The sequence below is a fragment of the Argopecten irradians genome, chromosome 5, assembly GCF_041381155.1.
Source record: "Argopecten irradians isolate NY chromosome 5, Ai_NY, whole genome shotgun sequence".
NCBI lineage: Eukaryota > Metazoa > Mollusca > Bivalvia > Pectinida > Pectinidae > Argopecten > Argopecten irradians.
The window spans coordinates 28,082,798-28,106,808 of record NC_091138.1 but is presented as its reverse complement, the minus strand read 5'-3'; the positions used below and the strand labels follow the sequence as shown (position 1 = coordinate 28,106,808).

Here is a 24,011-nt window from a genome sequence, read left to right as displayed (position 1 = left end):
CCCTTCACGTAGTGTCAAACCTGCACGTGAGTAATTAATTGACCCCCGATACACAGAACCACAATATCTATTGTCGCCGATTTCTATGCCTGACCTCCCGTTACCTTACTATCCCTGGAGAACTGCCATCATCTGTTAGAGGAAATCTCGTAAAACCCTTTAAAACTCTGCAGTGAAAAGTGGACATTCCTTGGCTTCCCATTGTTTTTATAGTTGCCAGTTGGCTGATATTCAGGTAAAGGATTATGCTCAAGTAGTATGACATCGTTTGTGGCTGCTTTCTGAACTGTGCCATATTCAACGTTGGTTTCATCGAAAATATTGAAAATTTGTTTTTCTGTATAACTTGAACCTTATAACGAATATTACGTTATTTAACCGATATTCGTTGAAATATTTATGGTGAAGCGGACATAGATGTCTTATTAGAACGATAAGACATCACATCCATAAAACCGATAATAGGAGAAATTTAGAATAAATCCGTAAAGTATTGAAATGTGCAATGCATGTATACAATTTGGAAATTCTATGCATCTAGTTTGCCAATTGGAGTATTGGTCGCAGAAAAAATGAAAACATTTCTTTTCTTTTTTGTTTTGTTTTATTGACCGAGAGATTACTGGACCCTTGTTTATGTATGAGGTGTGGGTAAGAAACCTCCTTCGTCAGACCCCTGTAAACAACACATGTGGACTGTATATTATGTGATATAGCGGTATTACATGTGCGGATTGTTGTACATTAGAACAGGGTGTAATTGTCTCAGTTTGACGTACACTCAGTGTCGCAAGGTTTATTATAGGGACGGCTGTTCATGTACCGATACCTGGGATGTGCTCAAGTAAATAAGAGATAATCATTGGAACATAGAACATAGTAGTTACATAGGTTTTGCTGTTTATATCTACCGTAGTTACTTAGGTTTTGCTGTTTATATTGACCGTAGTTACTTAGGTTTTGCTGTTTATATTTACCGTAGTTACGTAGGTTTTGCTGTTTATATCTACCGTAGTTACTTAGGTTTTGCTGTTTATATCTACCGTAGTTACATAGGTTTTGCTGTTTATATCTACCGTAGATACTTAGGTTTTGCTATTTATATTTACCGTAGTTACATAGGTTTTGCTGTTTATATCACGTAGTTACATAGGTTTTGCTGTTTATATCTACCGTTCTTACGTAGGTTTTGCTGTTTATATCTTCCGTAGTTACTTAGGTTTTGCTGTTTATATCTACCGTAGTTACTTAGGTTTTGCTGTTTATATTTACCGTAGTTACTTAGGTTTTGCTGTTTATATCTACCGTAGTTACTAAGGTTTTGCTGTTTATATCTACCGTAGTTACTTAGGTTTTGCTGTTTATATCTACCGTAGTTACTTAGGTTTTGCTGTTTATATCTACCGTAGTTACTAAGGTTTTGCTGTTTATATCTACCGTAGTTACTTAGGTTTTGCTGTTTATATCTACCGTAGTTACTTAGGTTTTGCTGTTTATATCTACCGTAGTTACTTAGGTTTTGCTGTTTATATCTACCGTAGTTACTTAGGTTTTGCTGTTTATATCTACCGTAGTTACTTAGGTTTTGCTGTTTATATCTACCGTAGTTACTTAGGTTTTGCTGTTTATATCTACCGTAGTTACTTAGGTTTTGCTGTTTATATCTACCGTAGTTACTTAGGTTTTGCTGTTTATATCTACCGTAGTTACTAAGGTTTTGCTGTTTATATCTACCGTAGTTACTAAGGTTTTGCTGTTTATATCTACCGTAGTTACTTAGGTTTTGCTGTTTATATCTACCGTAGTTACTTAGGTTTTGCTGTTTATATCTACCGTAGTTACTTAGGTTTTGCTGTTTATATCTACCGTAGTTACTTAGGTTTTGCTGTTTATATCTACCGTAGTTACTTAGGTTTTGCTGTTTATATCTACCGTAGTTACTTAGGTTTTGCTGTTTATATCTACCGTATACGTTACTAATAGGTTTTTGCTGTTTATATCTACCGTAGTTACTTAGGTTTTGCTGTTTATATCTACCGTAGTTACTTAGGTTTTGCTGTTTATATCTACCGTAGTTACTTAGGTTTTGCTGTTTATATCTACCGTAGTTACTTAGGTTTTGCTGTTTATATCTACCGTAGTTACTTAGGTTTTGCTGTTTATATCTACCGTAGTTACTTAGGTTTTGCTGTTTATATCTACCGTAGTTACTTAGGTTTTGCTGTTTATATTTACCGTAGTTACTTAGGTTTTGCTGTTTATATCTACCGTAGTTACTTAGTTTTGCTGTTTATATCTACCGTAGTTACTTAGGTTTTGCTGTTTATATCTACCGTAGTTACTAGTTTTGCTGTTTATATCTACTGTAGTTACTTAGGTTTTGCTGTTTATATCTACCGTAGTTACTTAGGTTTTGCTGTTTATATCTACCGTAGTTACTAGTTTTGCTGTTTATATTACCGTAGTTATATAGGTTTTGCTGTTTATATCTACCGTAGTTACGTTTTATACGTAGTTACTGTTTTGCTGTTTATATCTACCGTAGTTACTTAGGTTTTGCTGTTTATATCTACCGTAGTTACTTAGGTTTTGCTGTTTATATCTACCGTAGTTACTAGGTTTTGCTGTTTATATCTACCGTAGTTACTATTTTTGCTGTTTATATCTACCGTAGTTACTTAGGTTTTGCTGTTTATATCTACCGTAGTTACTTAGGTTTTGCTGTTTATATCTACCGTAGTTACTTAGGTTTTGCTGTTTATATCTACCGTAGTTACTTAGGTTTTGCTGTTTATATCTACCGTAGTTACTTAGGTTTTGCTGTTTATATCTACCGTAGTTACTTAGGTTTTGCTGTTTATATCTACCGTAGTTACTTAGGTTTTGCTGTTTATATCTACCGTAGTTACTTAGGTTTTGCTGTTTATATCTACCGTAGTTACTTAGGTTTTGCTGTTTATATCTACCGTAGTTACTTAGGTTTTGCTGTTTATATCTACCGTAGTTACTTAGGTTTTGCTGTTTATATCTACCGTAATTACGTAGGTTTTGCTGTTTATATCTACCGTAATTACGTAGGTTTTGCTGTTTATATCTACCGTAGTTACATGTACTAAGGTTTTGCTGTTTATATCTACCGTAGTTACTAAGGTTTTGCTGTTTATATCTACCGTAGTTACTAAGGTTTTGCTGTTTATATCTACCGTAGTTACTTAGTTACTAAAGTTTTGCTGACTTTGAGATTGCGAGCGTCTGTTTGTATTAACTCACTGGTCTATGATATAATAATTCTCTCAGTCGTCTGTCTATAAATAGCGTCAGTGATAAGGAAAGCACTGCCCCCTACTGGTGTATGTCTGAAAGCCGACATGCACGCGCAATTAAAGATTTTGGGGAATAGAACAGAAAAGGCAAACTAAAAAAGCAATTTATCTGTTCCATCGTGCTACATCGTTTGTAACTCGGTAGGTTCGCCTCACGTTACACCCTATATATGCCGAGAAAATGTCAAATTGACAAATATTTGCTTTTTATACTGAAAAATAACTTTAAGATAACTAGTTAGAAACAAATATTTGAACGGACGATTTCGCTGTTTGTGAAACACAGAAAATGCTCTAGATCCAGAACCCCAACGCAGAAACCAAATTGGAAATTGAAATCGTAACTGAAATTGATAAAAGAAGGATATTCCATAACTAATCACTCGTATTTAACGAAGTCAGACTTAATGTGTGTTTCTTATCGTACATTAATGTTCCATTGTGGATAGTCATATTCATTTCAAACCTTGACTTTACTCGGATTTGAACCACATTTGTATTATTAGGGGCGATAGATGAAGCAGCGAAACGCTTACTATTCCTGAACACATGGTTCTGTTATCATTGTATACCTTTATAGGAGTCTCCGATCGGATATGTTGTGTTTGTAGATATGTGTTTCGTTTACGATTTTGTTGTTACGGAAGAATTCCAATGGAAAACGTCAGTTCAAATATTGATAAAAGTAAATGAAGAACAAAATGCAAAAAGAGGCATTTGAAGCCTTCAAATATATATATACATATATATTTTCATCAAAAATAATTAATGATAATAGAACATGTGAGAAAGCTATCATTGTGTCTCCACAAACATAGATAAAGAATATAAAGATATTTTAAAATGATATTAAAAAAAAATCTATCTCAAAATAAATAGCTATATGATTTATCAAATGTGGTACTTTCAAAATAGATCATGATAATAACTATATTTCAGATTATTTTCGTCACTGTATATTGTGTACCTTTTGATGTTACTGTTATGAATGTACTTTTGTCACACATATCTGGTACACAAGCCACTAAACAGTCAGTAATTGGAAATCACATACCTCAAGTATGTTCCATCTAATTAGCAGTCACATGTACATGTGCGCAGTATCTCTTGATACTACTCAAAGGAAATGTAACGCATGTGCACTTACGTCATTGAGTCTGATAAAAAAAGTGGCACGTGCCTATATAAAGATGAAAGTGATAAAAATAAAAATGTTTGGAGAAAAACCAGATCATCGCGCAAAATGCACTGATTTTTACTGTACGCCGTTAAAACCATACTTACTTAGGGGGCATTGCATCGGATATCATCGCCGGCTTACGATTGTGTAGAATCTGGATGCAGTTTTATCCAGTACCATTTATAAACGTCGGGATTAATATTGATAAACTGTGAGTGATTGTGGTATTTCTGAAGAATGTATAGTGCAAATTAAATGTAAGTTAAGAGCTACCTGTGGGAACCCCGTCTGGTTTGTATTAGAAGGGAAAAGAAGTAAATGTAGGAAGAGAAACGAGAGATAAACTACTGTTGGAGTGATGAGCTCACGTTACAGATGTTCATTTTAGGAACAGTCTTGAACGCCTGCCAGTGGTAGCAGCTAAAAACCACTACAAAATTTGCCTGTATTATAACAGCGTACACGTAAGGTAGTTATTGGAGGAAAATTGATACTAGTTGTTAGTTTGGTAACCAAGGGGTCAGCGTTCATCAATCGGTTAGGTTTATATCTGTATCAATACACATACTTGTGGTATGATGTGTGTGAGTGAGTCAGAACACGTGGGATGTAGCCCCCAGCGTCTGTGGAACAGTTTGGCATTGTGTAATATATACAAAGGGTATTATATATACTATATGGGGTTACCTAATGCTAAAAGATATGTACCATGTACAATGTTATTTGAAATGTAATATATCGTTACTTTGTAGACCTTCAATAATTCTGAAATAGAAGCTGAGTGTATTTAAACAGGATTATTTAAGACCCCACTTTCATAACATGCATGTTTCCCCTGATACTTGACCCCACTTTTTCTCAGGGACTGACTTTTGACGTCCGTTTATAATGCTGACGTCATCCTTTTATTGTTCTCTGCATTCATTCGTTACATTAATCTATATTGAATGTCGTATATAATGGATTAATGTAATGTCTTTGATGATTCCGTAACTATTATCATGCGATGAGAGAGGTATGAGGAAGTCATGACGTAATTTGTGTCCTCTGATATAGATAAATAATTTATCGAAACCATTGAAGAGAATTCGGATATTCTGTCTTTACATAATGTAAAACTATCTTATTTGCGGGTAGATATCGATTGTGACGTAATTACATTGTGAGAAAAATATGACGTCATACTCATAATAGTATGACGTAACACTTAGTATCAGATAACCTTATTATATATACAAATTATGTGTTTTAATTATTATATGCAAGTGTACTCATTGTTCAGGAAATGAACGAGAGGTTCACTGTGGCTGCCCCGCGCAGCAACTCAATACATCTGTTAGTTAGAATTGCAGTCATTATCAGCAATTACGTTTTATAAATGAATCACGTCATTGAAACCAATTATAAACAAACCACACACCGCCTGTCTTTACATGTTCTGTACTTGAATGAACTCGAAACTGGTACAACTAAACTGCAGTTCTGCAGAAGAAGGCTTTTGACTCAGTGACACGGCTACAGATAAGAGCAGATAGAGAGGTTTTTTGATAGTCATTAGTCTAACGGCACTGGTAATATCAAACTATGAACTTCCGGGATGAAGTGCAGTTTTCGTCCTAGAATTATGACCGACCGCGAAAACAGCAGTATTTCATGACAAAAACAATACAAACCTAGTCAGTAGCTTCCAAAATGTCTTTAGCCAAGTGATGTTTGCTTATATATCAGTGTTAATTACAAGAGCGGATGTCTTACGGGAAACAGATAATTACAAGTACATGCTGTAAACATCACCAGGGAAACACAAAGAAGGTTTGATGTATATAAACAAAAGAACGCTTCAATAAGCCAATAGAGCTATTTAGGTCTAACCCACATAGCTTTTTGTTTTTATTACGGAGCATGGTATTGCGTGTAAGGTTTAGGGATTGCCAACGATCTCTTTGAAAACAGAAAGATGAGAAAGAAACAAAATGGCGAATCATTTAAATGTCAACATCCTCGTTAATCCAGTAATACACAATGATAACTAAAGAAATGACCAGAAACGAGTTTTTACTGTAAATTTTCACAGTTTTAGCCGTTGCTTTGGAACCAGGAATATAAAAAATCAACTACTACTGCCCTAGGTGTTACTGGAATCATTGTACTGTTGCCTAACCACGAACAGTCTGACCTTGACCCATTACCTTTGAAATAGTGTGAATGTCCCAAACCACTAAAGAAAGTTCCTAGAATTATATCATGTTATAGACCATGAGATAACCATAGACACAGCTTATCTTAAAACAGGTGAATGTGGAAGTTACTGAATGGAAGAGATTATAAATAAAAAGTGTATGGTTATTCAAAAGTAACAAACTAGGCTGAATCGTTTTACAATACAGGGAGAAGGGTTCAAAACCAATTATAAGTTTCTTTATTCGTTGACGGTAAAAGTGTACTAAAGCTGTGTTTCGAAAAGGATTACATCTATGGTGTTTTTTTCGACAAGAGTGTGGATATCCAAACAAAATTGTTCAAACTAACTTCTTTAGGCATATATTAATAGTTGATCCTGCTCTAAGTGAATACATTGTATCCTGATTTGCCGAGGATTTTACTCAAAAGCACTGTAGTGATGAGTTTACCGAGTTTCTATCCATGGTTCCTCTGGCTTTGGTAAATAGAAGATCGCGAATAATGCAAGACTGTGTTTCTTTGGTATCGTGGATCATTTCATGAATGAAACTGCGACACGAAAGAAAAGAAAGTATAATAAGTATGTGGACTATTATCGTACATTGATGTGCAGACGATATCTGTTAAGTGATAGTTTCTGTAATGATATCTACCCCCTGGCTTGGTGATATACACTCTGATGAACCAATAATGGGGTCCTACAGTAGGACAGGTATGACACGATAGATAGATAGATAACAGGCTGGCATTGATGGTGGCAGAGCTGCTGTTGGAGACATATGGTTCGTGTAACCCACTTATATACAATATAGATAGGATAACTGTTCAGATAATGCAGACTTAACGATCGGGAACCATAACTTCATCATTATATCCTTAATTTACACTCCTCCCTGTCTGTCCTAGTGTCCTGTTACGATTCAACATGTAATTCCTCTTAGTCTGGTCCTCATCTACCTACTACGAGCTGTCTTGATCTCTACCCAATACTTAACACTAAACGTCTTTCAGTTGGCATTCATAAGAACTATGAATGCCAACCAAAAGACGTCCAATTCTTATATCTTTATAAAAATCCCATAGGATTTTGCATCTAAAATAGATAAATTTTTCGTTATCCTCAAGGATGGAACAGCCAATTTTCCGTGATCGCTGGTACAACAATTGTGTGGTCACAATAATAATGACGTCATAGTAAGCGTATGTGTTTGTAGACTTTATAAATGCAAACTGCGCTTGGTAACGTTTTATAGTTTAGCTGCAGTGAAAATGTAAATATTAAGGTTTTCAACGAAATGATTATAATAACGCAATATTTTAATTATCTGACAAGAAAATCGCAAAAGTTGATTTTCCGTAAAATATATTTATTTATGTATATCGAATGCTCCAAAATCTATACGTCTTGGACAATATTTTTATCTTTGAAACTTAAAATCATTTTTTCTACACCCGATATAATTACGATTCGAAACAGATGTTTATTGTTTAACACTCTCCAAGCGACATTGCCTTTTTTCGGCCAGTGCAGATAGGTGTTCCAAGATAAAAGTGGGAAATGTTTTATCAAAGCCAAAGGTTAAATGGTCGTATGTAGTTTTTGAGGGATTACTTACCTCTCACTACAGTCTGTATCTCTGTAGGGAAAGACACAAACATGTTTATACTAATGCATCATCGTTAAGTACATGCGCACTCTTCGTATACATTACCCTGGTCAAGTATGTGTTCCCGTCTGTCTTCATCAAAACCACAAATGACGTTTGTAAAGTGTTAATGGGTTATCACTGTGGAACAGGATAACATTCCAATTGTACAGAGATGATGTTAAATTGGCACGTATTCTATGCTCTAATCTCGTGTCTTACCGTCTTAATGTCTTTGTCAATTAAAAATTGGATTCATTGAAACAATAATGACTAGGACAATAGCTGATGGATGTTTGTCGTTTTCATTCCTTTGTATACATGTTAAAGCTACATTTCCCTGTTTGTAAATCTGGAAGTCTTCGTTTTAGGTTTCAATCTTTTAAGACGACACAATCAATTTTAATTTATCGTCAATTTGAACTTATTTTTATCTTGAAACTGTTTTGGTTTCGTGTTTGAATATTGTTTTATCATTACATTAATCATTGCGGTAGAAGCAGTAAGGTGATTTGCGTTCAACTACTGTGTAAATAAGGATAAGAGTTTAACTAAAGAATACAGATAATTACCTATACACATATTGTTACCATTGATTTCAACATGCTTTCATAGTATTATCATAAGTGCCTATCATCCCTGTCCATCACTTTCATTACTGGGATATAATTATCTCTTAGATATCACATTTTGTTTTATAATGTGACTTGTCTGCTATTGAATAATTCATAAGATATCGTCTATAGTTTTGTTACGTGTATCTGAAGGTTGAACACCTCACCACCAAATTATGAATAGATCCTCTGGCTGATATCTGCCATAAGGTTGTCAATGTTGTTTCCCAAACATTGCTACATTTTGTTTAAACGTCTCGTTAAGGAATGCCTAGCCTCTTCACCTTAGTATTCCGTCCATATGGCTATAGCCAGCCTGTTATCCTTTCAGCCTCAAGGTAACATGCTTTACATACAGGAAAAAAACTAAACATGATCAGTATCTACTCAATGAATAAACGCTCAAGTACTAAACATAGCATGTTGCTGAAAATATAAAGCCGTCGGTTCATGTTCGTTGATCTTTATCATAAAATGTTGAGAAATATTTTGGAATTACTTTGAAAGCCCCTCTCCACCTACTCGGGGATGTGTATTGATTACCCATGATTCTATATAATTTATCATATTACATTAAATAAGGCAGCCGTAGCAGGTGTGACGGAAAGTTCTGCTGACATACGGGTTCTTTATGGAAGCTTAATGTTGCATTCTGTTGGAGAATGACTTTGCGCTACGAGAGCTACTCGACAAGAGAGGTAAATTATCTTTAATAGTTAAAGAATTTAAGAAATTCAAAAAAAATAATAGCAATTTAATTAGCAGGCCATTCTAAAATAGAGTGTGCGATAGATGAGTTCACAGTGTCCCTTTCCGCATGTTTCAATTTGTCTTTTTCGGTCTTAACCTGGTTTAACAAACAATACACAAGCAAACTGTTGATGTATTGCTTTTAAAGAAGTGAACTACTTTCTCTGTATCCAACCGAGGTGTTTAAAGCCATTGTGTTACTGTCTAAGCATTTTGTCATTATCTAAATGAAACGGTTAACATCAGAGCAAAATGCCAGCACGTCAACCTGCATATAAATAGGAAAAGGAAGACCACCTTTATGTTTTATTGTCAGAACATTATAGGAAGCACGCGCCAAGTTTCATCCACGGTAAGATAAAAGCATGCAAGTTCATTTGTATTGCTGATAAAGTAAGGAAATGATCCTCTGCCCTTAGGCATACAAGCTAACGGTCAGTGTCTGAGATTCTAAATAGCAATGATGTAGGAAGATTGTAACACAAACTTCTTTGTGTTTAGGATAACGTCCAAAATGTAGCATATCTAGCTTTCTGTCAGTATGTAGGGATTCATTACTGTCACTCTCTATGTTTACTGGTATTATACAACGTCACATATCTACTTCCGGTACTCTCCACAGCAGCAGGTAATTTCGCCCGGGGTCAGGGTATGGCCAATATCCGTGTCTTTCCTTGGAGGAGACATAGTGAACCCTTGGTAAAGATCAAGGTAAGTCCCAGGGATCGCCATTATCGAATGGTCCTACTAGTGGAGATGTTTGGAATGCCGGTAAACAAATTGTTTTAAAGGTTGTCCTAGATACCCCATCATAATTGGAAGAGAACTATATTTAGCAAACATGGTGTGTACATGGTTTAGATGATTTTGCTTCCGTCTGAACAACCTACAGATAGGATCCATTATTTGCTGAAATGTTAAAATTGTAAGTGAGGAACGATGTTGATTTGTATGAGCCAGGGGCTTTGTGGAAGCATTATTGGATCAGAGTAATTTTCGTTGACTTTTATTTTACAAGGGAAAATTGATTGTTTTGGAATGGAATTACGTAAATGCCGGAAAAAGAAATGGGGGAGGGGTAAAAGAAGAAAAAAAGTCGAGGAATGACGTGCTTGTAATGAAAATGAAGATATTTATAGATATGTTTAATGGTTATTTGACAGATTGATTACAAAGTAACAGAGTAGATATTTATTACCTTGGAAACAAATTGGTAAGTTATCTGTTAAGCATATTTGTGGATTTCTTGACCTCGGAAAAGTCTTCCTGTGTAGTTCTGCCCTAGAGTAACCTTCAGAATCGCTGGAATGCGTTGGTGTATAGTGGTAACACACACTGTAGATGTAACTCACTTTGACACCCGGGTAATGTTGTACGGACAGACGTGTCACTGTACACGTGTATAACGCCATCAACTGTCAGTTATCTCCCTTGTCTAATTGTTACTTACCTCCCTTGTCAACACCCTATCTGTGAGGATCACCGAAACCCTAAAATATTGCTATCTGGCAGTTAACGTCATACCTTCAATATAATGATGTCTGCTGAGGTAACAAGAAGAGTGAACATAAATAAAAAGAGCGCACATCCCAGTGACATTAACTTCCTAGTGTGTATTGAAGTGAAATGGGAAAAGTTTAAGATTGCGAAAGGAGAACATTGACAGTATCTTCCTATCAGTAAACAGATCGATTTTTGGCGATATTAATTGGTACGATGTTACTTATTTTGACGCTCGATGATTTTTCTAGTGTCGATATCAATTTCAAAATATGACTACATTTCGATTATTTCTAACGTTGTTTCAGGCCATAAACATTATCGTCATCGTTATTTTTATTATTTTTATCAGAAACTATATGGAGTTTGGAAATATAACTTTAATTTAGATTAATTTCTATTCTAGGAATGGTTTGCCCAAATCATTTCCCAGATCCAAGAGTAGCACTGAAACATGGTATTATCAATTAATGTGCAATCCAAAACTTTTTTTTTTCAAATACGCTGATTAATCATGTCTTTGATTCAACCCCAGTATCCGAGCTACGTTGTTCTTGCTACAACATTCGCGCTGCACTTATTCCTGGGTAGAGTATTACTCGAACTCGAACTACATTTTTTGTTTGAAGTTGTATTTTTGCGGCACAATCAAAGCTTTATCGGCTGCGTTTGGATTTTCTCATTGCCAACAGATGAATTAGAGGTTACTGGCTCAAGTATAAGCCAACCTTCTCATAATTTGTGTTTCTGATGATCACATGGAAATACCAGACTACCATTTGATATGGTTTTCCACAGAAACATTACAAGTGAATACTAATTGATGGAAGCTTCTTGTTATATCATTATCCGAGCTTCATATACCGATTTATGTTATCAAAAACCGCTTTAATATAGACCAATAATAATGGTGTATACTATGTATTTTATAATATCCAGATCTATCCACTAGTTTTAGTATAGGCTGTTCAGCTTTCCCAAGTTCACGGTAAAGGAAAGGTACATTCTTTTCACCATTATATTTGCTTGTCGAATGGGAGATTTTAAAAAAAAATCAACCTAAAGTGGACAAACGAGAAAGATGAATGGACGCAGATGTGTTGTCAGTAGAACAACATAGACACCGAACCTGTTCCTGCCTGGATGTCGATTGTGTGTTGCTCAAAACATAGGGAGATGTTGATTAGGACTAAGACTGTTGCTATGGCCTTATGGTGATAGTGGCTTATTTCCACCATACGTTATAATTAACATCGGCTATTTTTGAATTGTTTGTAAGATGGGGACGATGTAAAATGTAGAAAACTGTTTATTGATTTGATGTTCTGAATCACCATCGCTTGTGACGCATGTCATTTAGGGATGTGCAGTTCTATTTGGATTTCACCTATTGGTTTATTTCAACCAGGGTTTTTACAGTACAAATACCATAATCCTACATCGCTTATTAGGGGCTCAGCAAAACGTTATTAATTGTTTGAAAAAAGAGTCTTAACCTGAAGGAATTACGCATACTCATGTCTAAACAGGAACAATATTGCAGAATTCGTGTGCTCAGATTATCATTTACTTTCCAAATGGCTGCGGTGAGCTACTTGCATCTTCGTAAACGCTGATGTTGAGCTGGAGAAGTTACTTGCGTTGTTGTAACAGCGAGATATATTGAGGTTTTGAAGGTTATGGGATGTTTACACGATGTAATACCATACTTTTCGACATCCTCTCACCTGTTTGGTTTCTCGTCATTCAAGTGACAGCTTTGTACGACCACAGACGAAGGTGAATCGTCTGCCAGCGTTCTCAAACCTAATGCAATTATCAGTATGTAAACCACTTCGGTAAGGAACTTTGCAATAGGTGTGCTGTACGGCTTCCACAAGCTATGCGCGTGGGTGAAATTTTGCTTGTTTCCCCTCCCTTCCCTTCGTGTACCCCCTCCCACATAGCCGGAGCTCGGGAGTTGGGCAATTATCGAGAGACAAGCATTCCATCAGAACATGGTGCTGTGTACTCAAAATAAACACCAGGCAAGAATGTTTCCTTCAAGATCTGATCGTGTTGGGGCTGTGTGTGTGTGTACACCAGTACCTATTTATACCGTACACTCTGTGTTAGAAAACATCATGTTATAAAACGCATATATATCACAACTACCTTTCGCAATTCATGGTGAAAAAGTGCTTAGACGTATACACGTTCACATCTTGTTACAAGTAGCAATTTGAATAACTGTTGGTATCTTCTAAGAAAAATGCATTATATAACTATATTCTGTTGGTTTTTTTTTGTGTAAATTATTTATCATTTGAGAAGATTTTTTAAGATATATTTATCAATCTCAATATATGACATTACTGTTTTAAGCAAATTTGAGATTGTCAATGTTTTAAATTTCAATTTTGTTTTTTTCTACATTATCGTAATGTGTTAAAGACTGCGAAATAAAACCCTCAATGTAATTCGACATTAATGGTAACTTCATGATCTACACAAAATAAGTAAGGTGATCAACATTTTCTAAATAGGGGCCGCGGTGGCCGAGTGGTTAAGATGTCCCGACATATTACCACAAGCCCTCCACCTCTGGGATGCGGGTTCGAATCCCATGTGGGGCAGTTGCCAGGTACTGACCGCTGGCCGGTGGTTTTTCTCCGGGTACTCCGGCTTTCCTCCACCAACAAACCTGGCACGTCCTTACATGACCCTGGCTGTTAATAGGACGTAAAACTAAACAAACTAAACAAACCAAACTAAACTATTTTCTAAATGAAACATTTATTGGGATTTCCCATCTCCCCGAACCTGAAACATATTTTGTGTATAACATCACCATGACGACATTATTCCCAGAACAATAGATGCCAGCCTACGTAATGTTAGAGGTGATACGTGTGGGGGAGCACTGTTATCGTATAAATAACAACAAGGACTCTACAGATCCCGTCTTATAGATAATCTCATCTTTCTTCCAATGTATGGCAGATTTCTCTGTAAACGCCCTATGTGATATTGTTATATCCGATCATGATGCTCCAGAGAGACGCTGGTAGAATACGTTCTCTATCGTTTACTACTAGAGCAGTCTCTTGAAAAACAAACTTGAGCATACTGTTCCCAATGTCAGTTATTTGATGATATTAAACTCGTTTTCACGCCCAAACCAAAAACTGTCTTACATCAATAAATGTATGTTCATTAACATTTGTAGAGTAGACGGGTCCTGAATCTTTTTCAACAAATCAAAGTACAATTTTGACACTATTAGCCTAACATAGTTAGGTTATACAAAACACTTCAGGAGTGTCAGAAAAAAAATCCTGCACGACATCGTGGGTAAGAGTGAGATAAGGCGTAAAGATTTGAAACAAAAGACGAAGCATTTGTGCATTGGCTTCTTATTCATCGGTACTGGATATATACTTGATTTCTTTTCGTTTGTGTTTCAGGTTTTTTCGAACACTCCCGCTGAGGGAGAACTCCAAAGAGGAGACATTTTTCTTGAAATTAACGGGAGGGACGCTGACGGTTATACTCACAAACAGGCATTAGACCAGATCAAATTCGCCGGTGGACAGATCGAACTCTTGATAGAAAGGTGGGTGTTGACAACGGAGATATACATACAAATACTACGATGGTAACGGTCATATGGTGATTCTTGAACTAATTTTGGAAAATTAAACTAATGATCAATTAAGTGTGGCTATATCAAACAGGCATTTAAAAACAAAGCTGTAACAAACATTTCTCTTATTATAATGCAATACACATGCAAAATGTCTTCTAGGACATTCAGGTCCATTTCAGATCAATTTGATGTAAATAATATTGTAATAAAATATATCTAAAAAGAACAAAAAAAAAAAAAAAAAAAAAAAAACGAAATTCAGGGTCAACCTTGATTTAGGGTTGATGTGAACCTACCATGGCATTTCAGAGGTATTCTTAATGCGACTGTAACCTGATATTTAGATCATTTTCAAATGGGTTGTAGGACAGGACAAATACCCCGATTTTCCGAAAACATTTTGTCTGTTTAAAACAAAATACTAGTCATAGGCTTAGACTTATTATGCCAGAAGCAATGACATGATTACTGCGTAATTAATGTTGATTTGTTTGCACCATTTAGATTCAATCCATGCGCATTCATTCAATTCATTAATGAATTTAAATTATATTTTTGATTTCAATTAACCACTCTTGAACAATTTGTTTGAATAATGTAATAATAAATGTATCCAATGTTATCCAATATTTTACTTTACAATCTGTTATCTAGGCCGGCAACACCTAATATCAACCCTCTTCATCCTCAAAGTCCAACACGAGCTCCATCTAATTTACCACCGGTTCTCCCTGGAGCTGTAAGTATGCGTATATAACCGAATCACACTGACAAGGAATGTGTCCTTTTATGATAACAGTTGCTACATTGTGAACATAAATTTAATAAGTCAATTTACTTATTATTGTGGTAAACGTTTTTGTAATTTTATTTTTGTTTTGTGACTTTATGTAATATATCGTTTGATATATTTTAATTTATTTCTGAAAACGTCTGTTCTATCTTTAAAAAATAACCTTTGAAGTAAAGTGACAAATAACTTTATTTTATTGACCATTTTCAAATGATAAAATTGGTATTTATTTCTCAAATATGAATATAACTGCCTATCTCAGTCATTGATCCTATCCAATTGTATCCTGACAGATCCAGATTCCTATAAAGAAGCGGCCGGAGCCAGCCTACGCAGCCCCCAGTATGCCGCCACCACAGAATACGTCCGGGCACCAGCCGAAAAAAATTACACTCAACCAGTTTGGAGGTGGTACCACTAATTTTGGTGCCAGCTACGGTAAGCCACAGGCGAAAGCCGGGTGGTCCCCTCAACAACCCCCTTCTTCCCACCAACAGCAATATTCCCCTCAATCCAGTATGATGGTGCGTGTCCAGGATAGTCTTGATAGTGCTCTGTCACCCAAGTCTTTTTCCTCGTACCAGCCGATCACACCACCAGCTCCTCAAGCTCCTCCTCCAATGCGCCAATTTAGTGCCGGACAATCCTATCCTTATCAAAGTCCATCGTCGGCTCAGGTAGAACTGCAGGACCAACAGCCTAGTTATATTCGGTCGAGTGATCCGGTGCCTGAGGAGGATTACTCTTATGTCCCAGTGTCACAGAGGAAGCAGACATTTAATGCTAAGCCTCCTCAACATCAGCGTAAGTAAATCCCTCATCGTTGTAACGCATTTGCATAAACTTATTTCAAAGGTGATTGTTTAATATTAACAGTTATGCATAACGATAATTGCAGTCTAAAATGTTTCTGAAACACTCACCAGAAGCTAAATATGTCAAATTAACTGCCCCTCAATTCAGGAGTTTTTTCATTCTGTAACTGTAACAAATACACTTTGTCCATTCTTTCTATCTTCCTCGCCGTCTAACGATGTTGGGATGACTGTCGGATCTGTCATGTACTGGACTCCCTTGCACGCGCTTGTAGTGTGCCATACTTCATCCATCCAATGCTATTGTTTAAATCCCTCCCTCAAGTATCCACCTTTTAAAACTGTTTTGTTTGCTGTTGGGTGTTTGTTGGATTTCTATTGTCATCGTAGGATTTGTTGTTATGGTAGGATAATATGAAAATGGTCCGTATATACTATTATTGAAATAAATCCTTTGGACATAACAGAGGACATGCGTTATAATAATGGCAACAACGAGTTTCAAGAAGTCGGGGAGGAGGAGGAAGATAATTATCCAACAGCCCCTGTTTGGGAACGACGAAAAATGTTCGGTCAGGCTGCAACGTCTAAGAAAGGTGACATATTAGATTAGTAGGCTTTAGTGACGTCATCATTCTGTCTTCAACATAGTGTCTACTTCCGGTATGGCCATAAATGCAACCATTGTCGTAATATTCAAAAATACATGATGTAAATTAGAAAATATCTCTCCTAATACAGCTAGAGTATCTGGGAAAGTGAACGCCAAACTGTCCTCCATTTTGATTAGTTAATTTTTTTCGCTGTATTTGGTTGCATTTTCAAGCCTGGGGGAAACACAATGATGTGACATTTGATACTTTACTACACGGCAATATTACGTAGACCACTGCTGACAAACCGTATTGTTCTGCAGCTTCTTAACCGTGTTAGATATGCACTGTCGGGTATTATATAGATCTAGGAACGGAATAACATGCATTGTACGTTCTGTCACAGTTAAATTCTTTTCCTTTATTTTTCGTTTTCGTTTTATGTGTCTCAGTAAACAAATCATCTTTAACGAGAAAGGAAACTTTTAACATCATGATATTTTCATAAGGTCGAGAAAATACATGTTTCTTTGAAACGACAGCTATTTGTGTTATTTTCGATTTCGTCATCTGAAGTAAATGGTACATTAAACTATAAGTGGATAGCCATTTTTGTTGTTGAAACATATCCATGCATGCATTATTTTAAGTTGCCGTTTATCCTCTGCTTTATTTCCCTATCTTCTGAGTTCTCTTTTCTTTTTTGTGATGTATTGTTTTTATGTATTACTAGTAGTTGTTACACATTCTTTCATTTATTATTTGGATTATTTTTAATTTCTTTTATTTCTGATAATTTTGTTTTGAAATTGTAAGAATACCTCTGTGCATGGAGTTTATGTTTCTGTAAAACTACTCGTGCATTGTATAGGTATCAAATAAGATCAGCTACCACTAGTTATTCACTTATTTCAACTATTACAATTTTGTAATCGGAAATACTCATTTTTAAACTTCATGTACATGTATATACAATAATACTAATAATGTTAAAACGAGTGAAAAAACGAAAGTCTGATCATTTGAACTGACGTTTGTTAAATTTATTAAAATCGTTTAAAATGCTGTTATATTCAAACAAATTTCATACATGGTAACAAAATTATTAACATCATATTCGGTGTTGTTCCTTTCTACTTTTCTCCTAAAATGAATGATTTCATTTTTCCTTCAAATATAGATAAACATCCTATAAACCCTTGTGTTATTTTCTATAAAGCATAATTGGATCTCCGTCTTAATTACAATATAAATTGCACTTATGATATACCATGTAAATTATATGCATTTCCATTGGTTCCAATGTAAGCTATTCTTATTGATAACATTTATTTTTAAGCAGTGAGGCAACGATTTCTACAATAAAAAGAGTTGTTTAAAACAGAAGTAACGAACGCTGATATATATACCGTAATCGTATTATATAGATATTCCACAACTATGCTCCGCTTGATCAACGAGAAACGCCATTCAAAGTTAGGTCCAATAAATAATGTTCATGTAATTAAATAAGAACTAATGCAATGGTTTTCATAATGTTCATATAAAAATAAGTCAAAATGTTTTACGACACTACCGGGTATCATATTATACGTGTATCTATAAACGAACTGATTAAGTATAACTGAATTATAAAACAGCTTATTATAGAATTAGCCACATGCCTTCTTTTTTCAAGGGGAGTTAAGATCATAGAAATAATCATTGTATGTCAATTTCTCTCTAACGAGAAAAATATCTATCTAACATAATTGATAATTATTCTTTAATCGCTTGTATTACTAACTTCACGGTATGTTAACATTTAAAATTTCAAATACCACAGAGTAATTAATATCTAACACTCAAATCGATTATGCTTGTATAATGCTTACGTAGAGGTCTTTTACCATGTTATATTCAGTGCAATGTGATTCAATCAAGAAATAAAGCAGTAATTTCCATGATTATAAAATAAAAAAGAGTATAACTGATGTATACTCTATTAGCAATTATAATAACATTACAATGTATATTTGTAAACGAAGTTAAGTATGGGTGAATTACATACCACGCGTAGATGAAATATTCCTCAAATTGCCTTCTTTTCTTATTCCGAATTCTTATTTTCAAATTTAATTACATATCGTGTACAAATTGCAACTGATTTTTATTTTAAAAAAAACATGCTTTTTGATTCCTGTAGAAGAGGTTTGCATTACCGTTTGGGATCAGAGGTAAGTACCCATTTGAGTAAATGTGTCGAATTCAATACTTGTACGTTTCTGACCATTGTCTTCCATGCATTACAGCAACCCCAGCAGGCAAGAAGGGCCCAAAGCCATTCAAACCTCAAACGCAAGACCGCGTCGACTTTGGAGTGGATTATTCTAAGTTGAAAAAGCAGCCAGAGCCTCCTAGGTTCCAGCCCGTGGCACCACCACCACCACCACCGGCACAGCAGTCGAGACCAGTGAACTACGGCGGAAACACAACGGAGGATGGATACGAAAAGCCACCAGCATGGTCCAGTTCATTGAAACCGTCCAATGTCATCAAACCATGGGAGCGGGAACAGCAAGACAGCTTTATGCCTCCTCAGATGGCGCCTCAGCGAGGAAACCCACCCTCCGTCAGTCCCAAACCGTCGTCACCAAGACCCCCAGCCCAGCCTCAGAGACAGATCTCCGTAAGGTCGGTGCCTAATGGTGCGCCCTATGGTGGTGACGGTGGCGATCCCCGGGTGGTTCACTTACAGTACAATTCGCCCATGGGCTTGTATTCCGGGGCCAATATAAAGGACACATTCACAGGTCAAACACAAGGTCGATATCCGTAAGTTAAGAGCTAGGTGGGAATGGCCGCCATGGCATGCCACCTTACCTGTAGTGGCGGTACCACATAATCCACTAAGTCCATGATAGTAGCCTGATCCATGACAGGAAGTGACGTACACACAATCGTAGGACTTCATGGGAAAGTTTGCATAGGCATGGCGAAGACATTATTGAGAGTAGATTTAGACTGTCAACAATGCTTCTTTACCGTGCTGTGTTAATGTTACCTAAAAAATTGTGCAGATACGTCTATATCCCGTCTTATATCACAGCGCATGCGCATTCGGCTCTGTAGATACAAATTCAAAATAATTAGAATAAGACTTATTGAATCAAGTTTGACTTTGTCAAGCACCATATATCAAATAGTAATAGAGCTAGAGATATATCAATAATACCACAAGCAATTATATATATTATCATCACATGCATGTAAGCGTCACAATATGGACGACTTTAATAGCCTGCAGCTTTTCGATGACATGCAATGATATTTATGAATGAAGAATTAACAATATAAATAAACAACCTTTTAGGGGATAGAAGTTCTAACAAATCTTATGTTATGTATCAGTTGATCTTGACCTCGTACTCATTGCCTTCATTTCTCTGTGAATATATATCTATAACGATACTCGTATAGACTAATTAAATATCATTAAGTCTATTTGCAAAATGATATATTGCAGCATATTGCAAACATTTCCATCAATAATAGATTATTATCATGCATTACTTCAAATAATTTTGGCAGCGCCATTTAGAACGCATTAAAGGGACAATTCAGTCTAATTAAAATTTGTACATATATCGGAAAAACCCAGTTCTAATGGAAATTAGATCAGCCGGTTTTACTGTGATATGCCAGAAAAGCCCATGGTGGTGAAATGCGTGTGAAATGTTCAAACTCGCTCGCTGTCCGCCATTACACATTGTGGTCGAACATCTTGTATGCCGAACCCTGTGCCTTGCTCGTAGAGTAATGCAACTTTTGTCTAGAACTGTTTAAATCGCTCTGACAGTAGTGTGTTTACCTTATCAGGTGAATTCTCTTACCTAAAAATCATTTTATCACCTCCTTAGTGGTTATGTAGTTCATTTGTTTAATGCGCGTGACTCTGGCTCGGGTATGAGTAAAGCGTACATATTGTACCTGCTTAATCGTATTGATCAACGATTTGTAATTACAACGGTATCAATTAAAATGCTAAACATTGAGGTGAAATTTGTCAATATCTTATATGTTTCAAATGAAATATAGAACAATACATTTATGCCATGGCTTGCTTCTTGGTTATGTAAAAGAATTAACCTGAGTGAATTGTCTGTTTAATTGGTAATGTAGCGGCGTAATATTTTCTTGGAAAAAATAGTTCATCAAAATGATACCATAAAATATATATAAAAAACAACATTTGTAAACCTTAATCAGATGATAAGTAATGATGCATGATAAGAACCCTAATTTAAGCAAATTACCTTGACGCTGACGTCACTATCATGGACTGGTGGAGTGGAACTTCTGACGTCACACAAGACCCTGTAATGGTAGAGTAGACTCTGACTAGTGTCCGTGTTAACAGCATGACCTTCACCTTGTCCACCACCACGTTTGTGATTAGTCTGTTAGACCTACTGGCATGTTCCCAGTCTGTAGGATAAGGGGAGGTAACTATGATAGAGCATGACAACGGATGGCAAAAGTCATTAGTATCCCCATTGTAAGTTATTGTCAGGTAGAATTGTGTGAGTGTGAAATCCATTGTTTTATTGACGGTTGCAGTGGTCTTAGATTAGATTGGAGTGTTAGCTTTGTTTTAGGGGGCTGCTTCTTTTATTGTTTGACTGTTCATTATATTTGGTTATTGTTTGCGTTTTGTACGCAAAATAGGTAAATATGCATTATGACCAGAAATGTGTTCATTTAGGAAGTTAAGTAACTTATCAGATCAATTTCACAAATTGGGAACATGCCAGCAATTCTAATCAATCTTAAAAGCAGTGTCGTCTCTTACGACGCCTGGTTGTCCATGAGAAATTTTAGTCCCCGGTTACTACATGGATAACTATACAGGCCATTAGAGTTATCTTACCCCCCTATGTAGCTGTTGGTCCCTCCCACAAACATTTGTCACGCCCATTAATGAATAAAATGGAGAGGAAACATTAATATTAACAGGTGTGTTGTCTGATAAGGTATAAGAATATGATCGGTATACCGTTGCATTATGTATCATGCAGGAATGTTATACTATATTTAATATTTAGTAATGATAATGCTCTTTATAATGTACTGAATACTCCACGAAGGTAAGTAGAGGAGTAATTCAATAAACTAATGCGAAGACACAATATAATCTTTCATTATAAATACATCAAGTATATTGTCAGTCAATCTTAAAGTGTAATTTTACATTTATTTTTGATAGAATATTGAACGCTCTTTTAAAAGCTTATTTTATTACGCATTTATTTTATTTAATTTCTAAACGTACTTAATTTTGGCGGTAGTTTTATTTTAACGCTCTTCGAGTTGAGTTGTCTTTGTAGCGCTAATTTACATGAAACGCTAAAGTAAAACGGATATTTCATGCATTGAACGACTGGATTGTGCTATTTTATATCGCGCTAAAATAAGTACGTTTGCAGTATTTGTAAGCATATATGCTTTATTCTGTTGAATTTGAAAAGGTGTATTAATACTTTAATCTACCAGCCTTCTGACATAGTGACTTGTGTATCTACAGAATGTCCTCCACAGCTACGTCCTCAGCACCAGCCCCCGCCAACACTAAGACTGGGGAACGTGACTGGAGCGAGTCGTACGTATACAGGATGCTGCATGAGCAGGGTGCCCCACCAACCTCTCGCGCGGCACCGGCGGTGAACACGAAGCCACCGCCACCACCAGTGGCCTACAAGCCCGTGCCTCCACCGCCGGCGCCACCAGCACAGAAACAGTACCAGCAGGCTCCACAGAGCAACTACAGCGCCTACGACGAGAGCTTCGGAACGTCAGACTTCTAAGTGCAAACATTCGGCGACAGCAAGTAGACTTAAGATGCTGATATACTTGTGTGATCCATTAATGGATTGGAACGAAGATGTTTATCGATATTGGAATATTCATGTATAAGTTATAAAGACCATCCTTGTCCGAGCTGCCTTGGCCCATTGCTTTGAAACATTTCTCACTTGTCTTAGATTCATGCAAAGCTTTGAGTTTTGAGGTGTGTAGTGACAAATCCGGTCTTTTTGAGAAATAAGTTCCAAATTGTCTTCCAAGAACTTTTGAACTTAGATAAAATATTGACATGGTGCTAAATGTAGCGTTGAAATAAGAAAGTTAGAAGTGTAGTAACCCCTTTGAATTGTGGACTCTTTAACAAGCTATGGTCGCCATGGTTTCATTAGAATGCTATGGTTGAGTTATCTATTAACGATTATCATAGTCACAAGAGTTACCATGGTGACATAAGTCGCCAAAGTCTTTATTTATCCACAGTACAAAGGAAAATGTCTTCCATCGAACGGGAAGGCTATAAGATTAGTGTATATTAACTTCGAAAATAGTTTGAGATTTCGAGTATATGGGTTGCTATACGATTGTTAGATATACCGATATACCGTTTACGGTCGGACACGAAGAAAATGTGCAATATTTATTATACATGTTAAATGTGTGACAGCACACTTCTGTGATTGTACTATAAGTGTACTTATTTATATTAGAATCATTGATAGAAGTCTTCTTACCTATGTTAGCAAATGGTGTGGCGATATTATCGGATATAGTTGACAGCCAACTTGCTTACTAACATATGGTAACGTGGTTCGTATATGTGATAAAACAGTTCTTTTGATTGGATGATTTTTGTATGACTCGCTTTCGTGTGCTATTGTAGTCCTACCCTCTTTCCTGGAATGTTCATATCAAATTTACGCCATAAATAAAGATTGTGCAATAGAGATTTTATTTGTAAATGTGACATATTAACAGATCTTTTACACGTTTAATTTATATATATATTTATATCGAGATGCAAAAGGGATATATCATACACGGCAAATATTGATGAGTTAACATGCATTGTCTTGTACAGTTAATGTACACCCAATAAAGTGGTCAATCATGAACGGGTTTGTGTTAATTGAAAAACTATTGCTAAAAC

General features: G+C 36.0%; 1 protein-coding gene across 5 annotated transcripts in view; it reads left to right on the top strand.

Moving 5' to 3' along the window:
• The window catches only part of LOC138323415 (uncharacterized), a 30,982-nt gene extending 7,006 nt beyond the window's left edge, over positions 1-23,976 (top strand). For 3 of the 5 annotated variants that reach the window (XM_069268020.1, XM_069268022.1, XM_069268021.1), the window contains 5 exons: positions 14,641-14,789; positions 15,477-15,561; positions 15,909-16,053; positions 19,315-19,696; positions 22,587-23,976. In XM_069268020.1, the coding sequence (XP_069124121.1) occupies positions 14,641-14,789; positions 15,477-15,561; positions 15,909-16,053; positions 19,315-19,696; positions 22,587-22,866 (1,041 nt within the window). In that variant the 3' untranslated portion in view covers positions 22,867-23,976. The other 2 variants (XM_069268023.1, XM_069268024.1) reach the window with 2 other exon arrangements.
• The last annotated feature ends 35 nt before the right edge of the window (positions 23,977-24,011 follow it).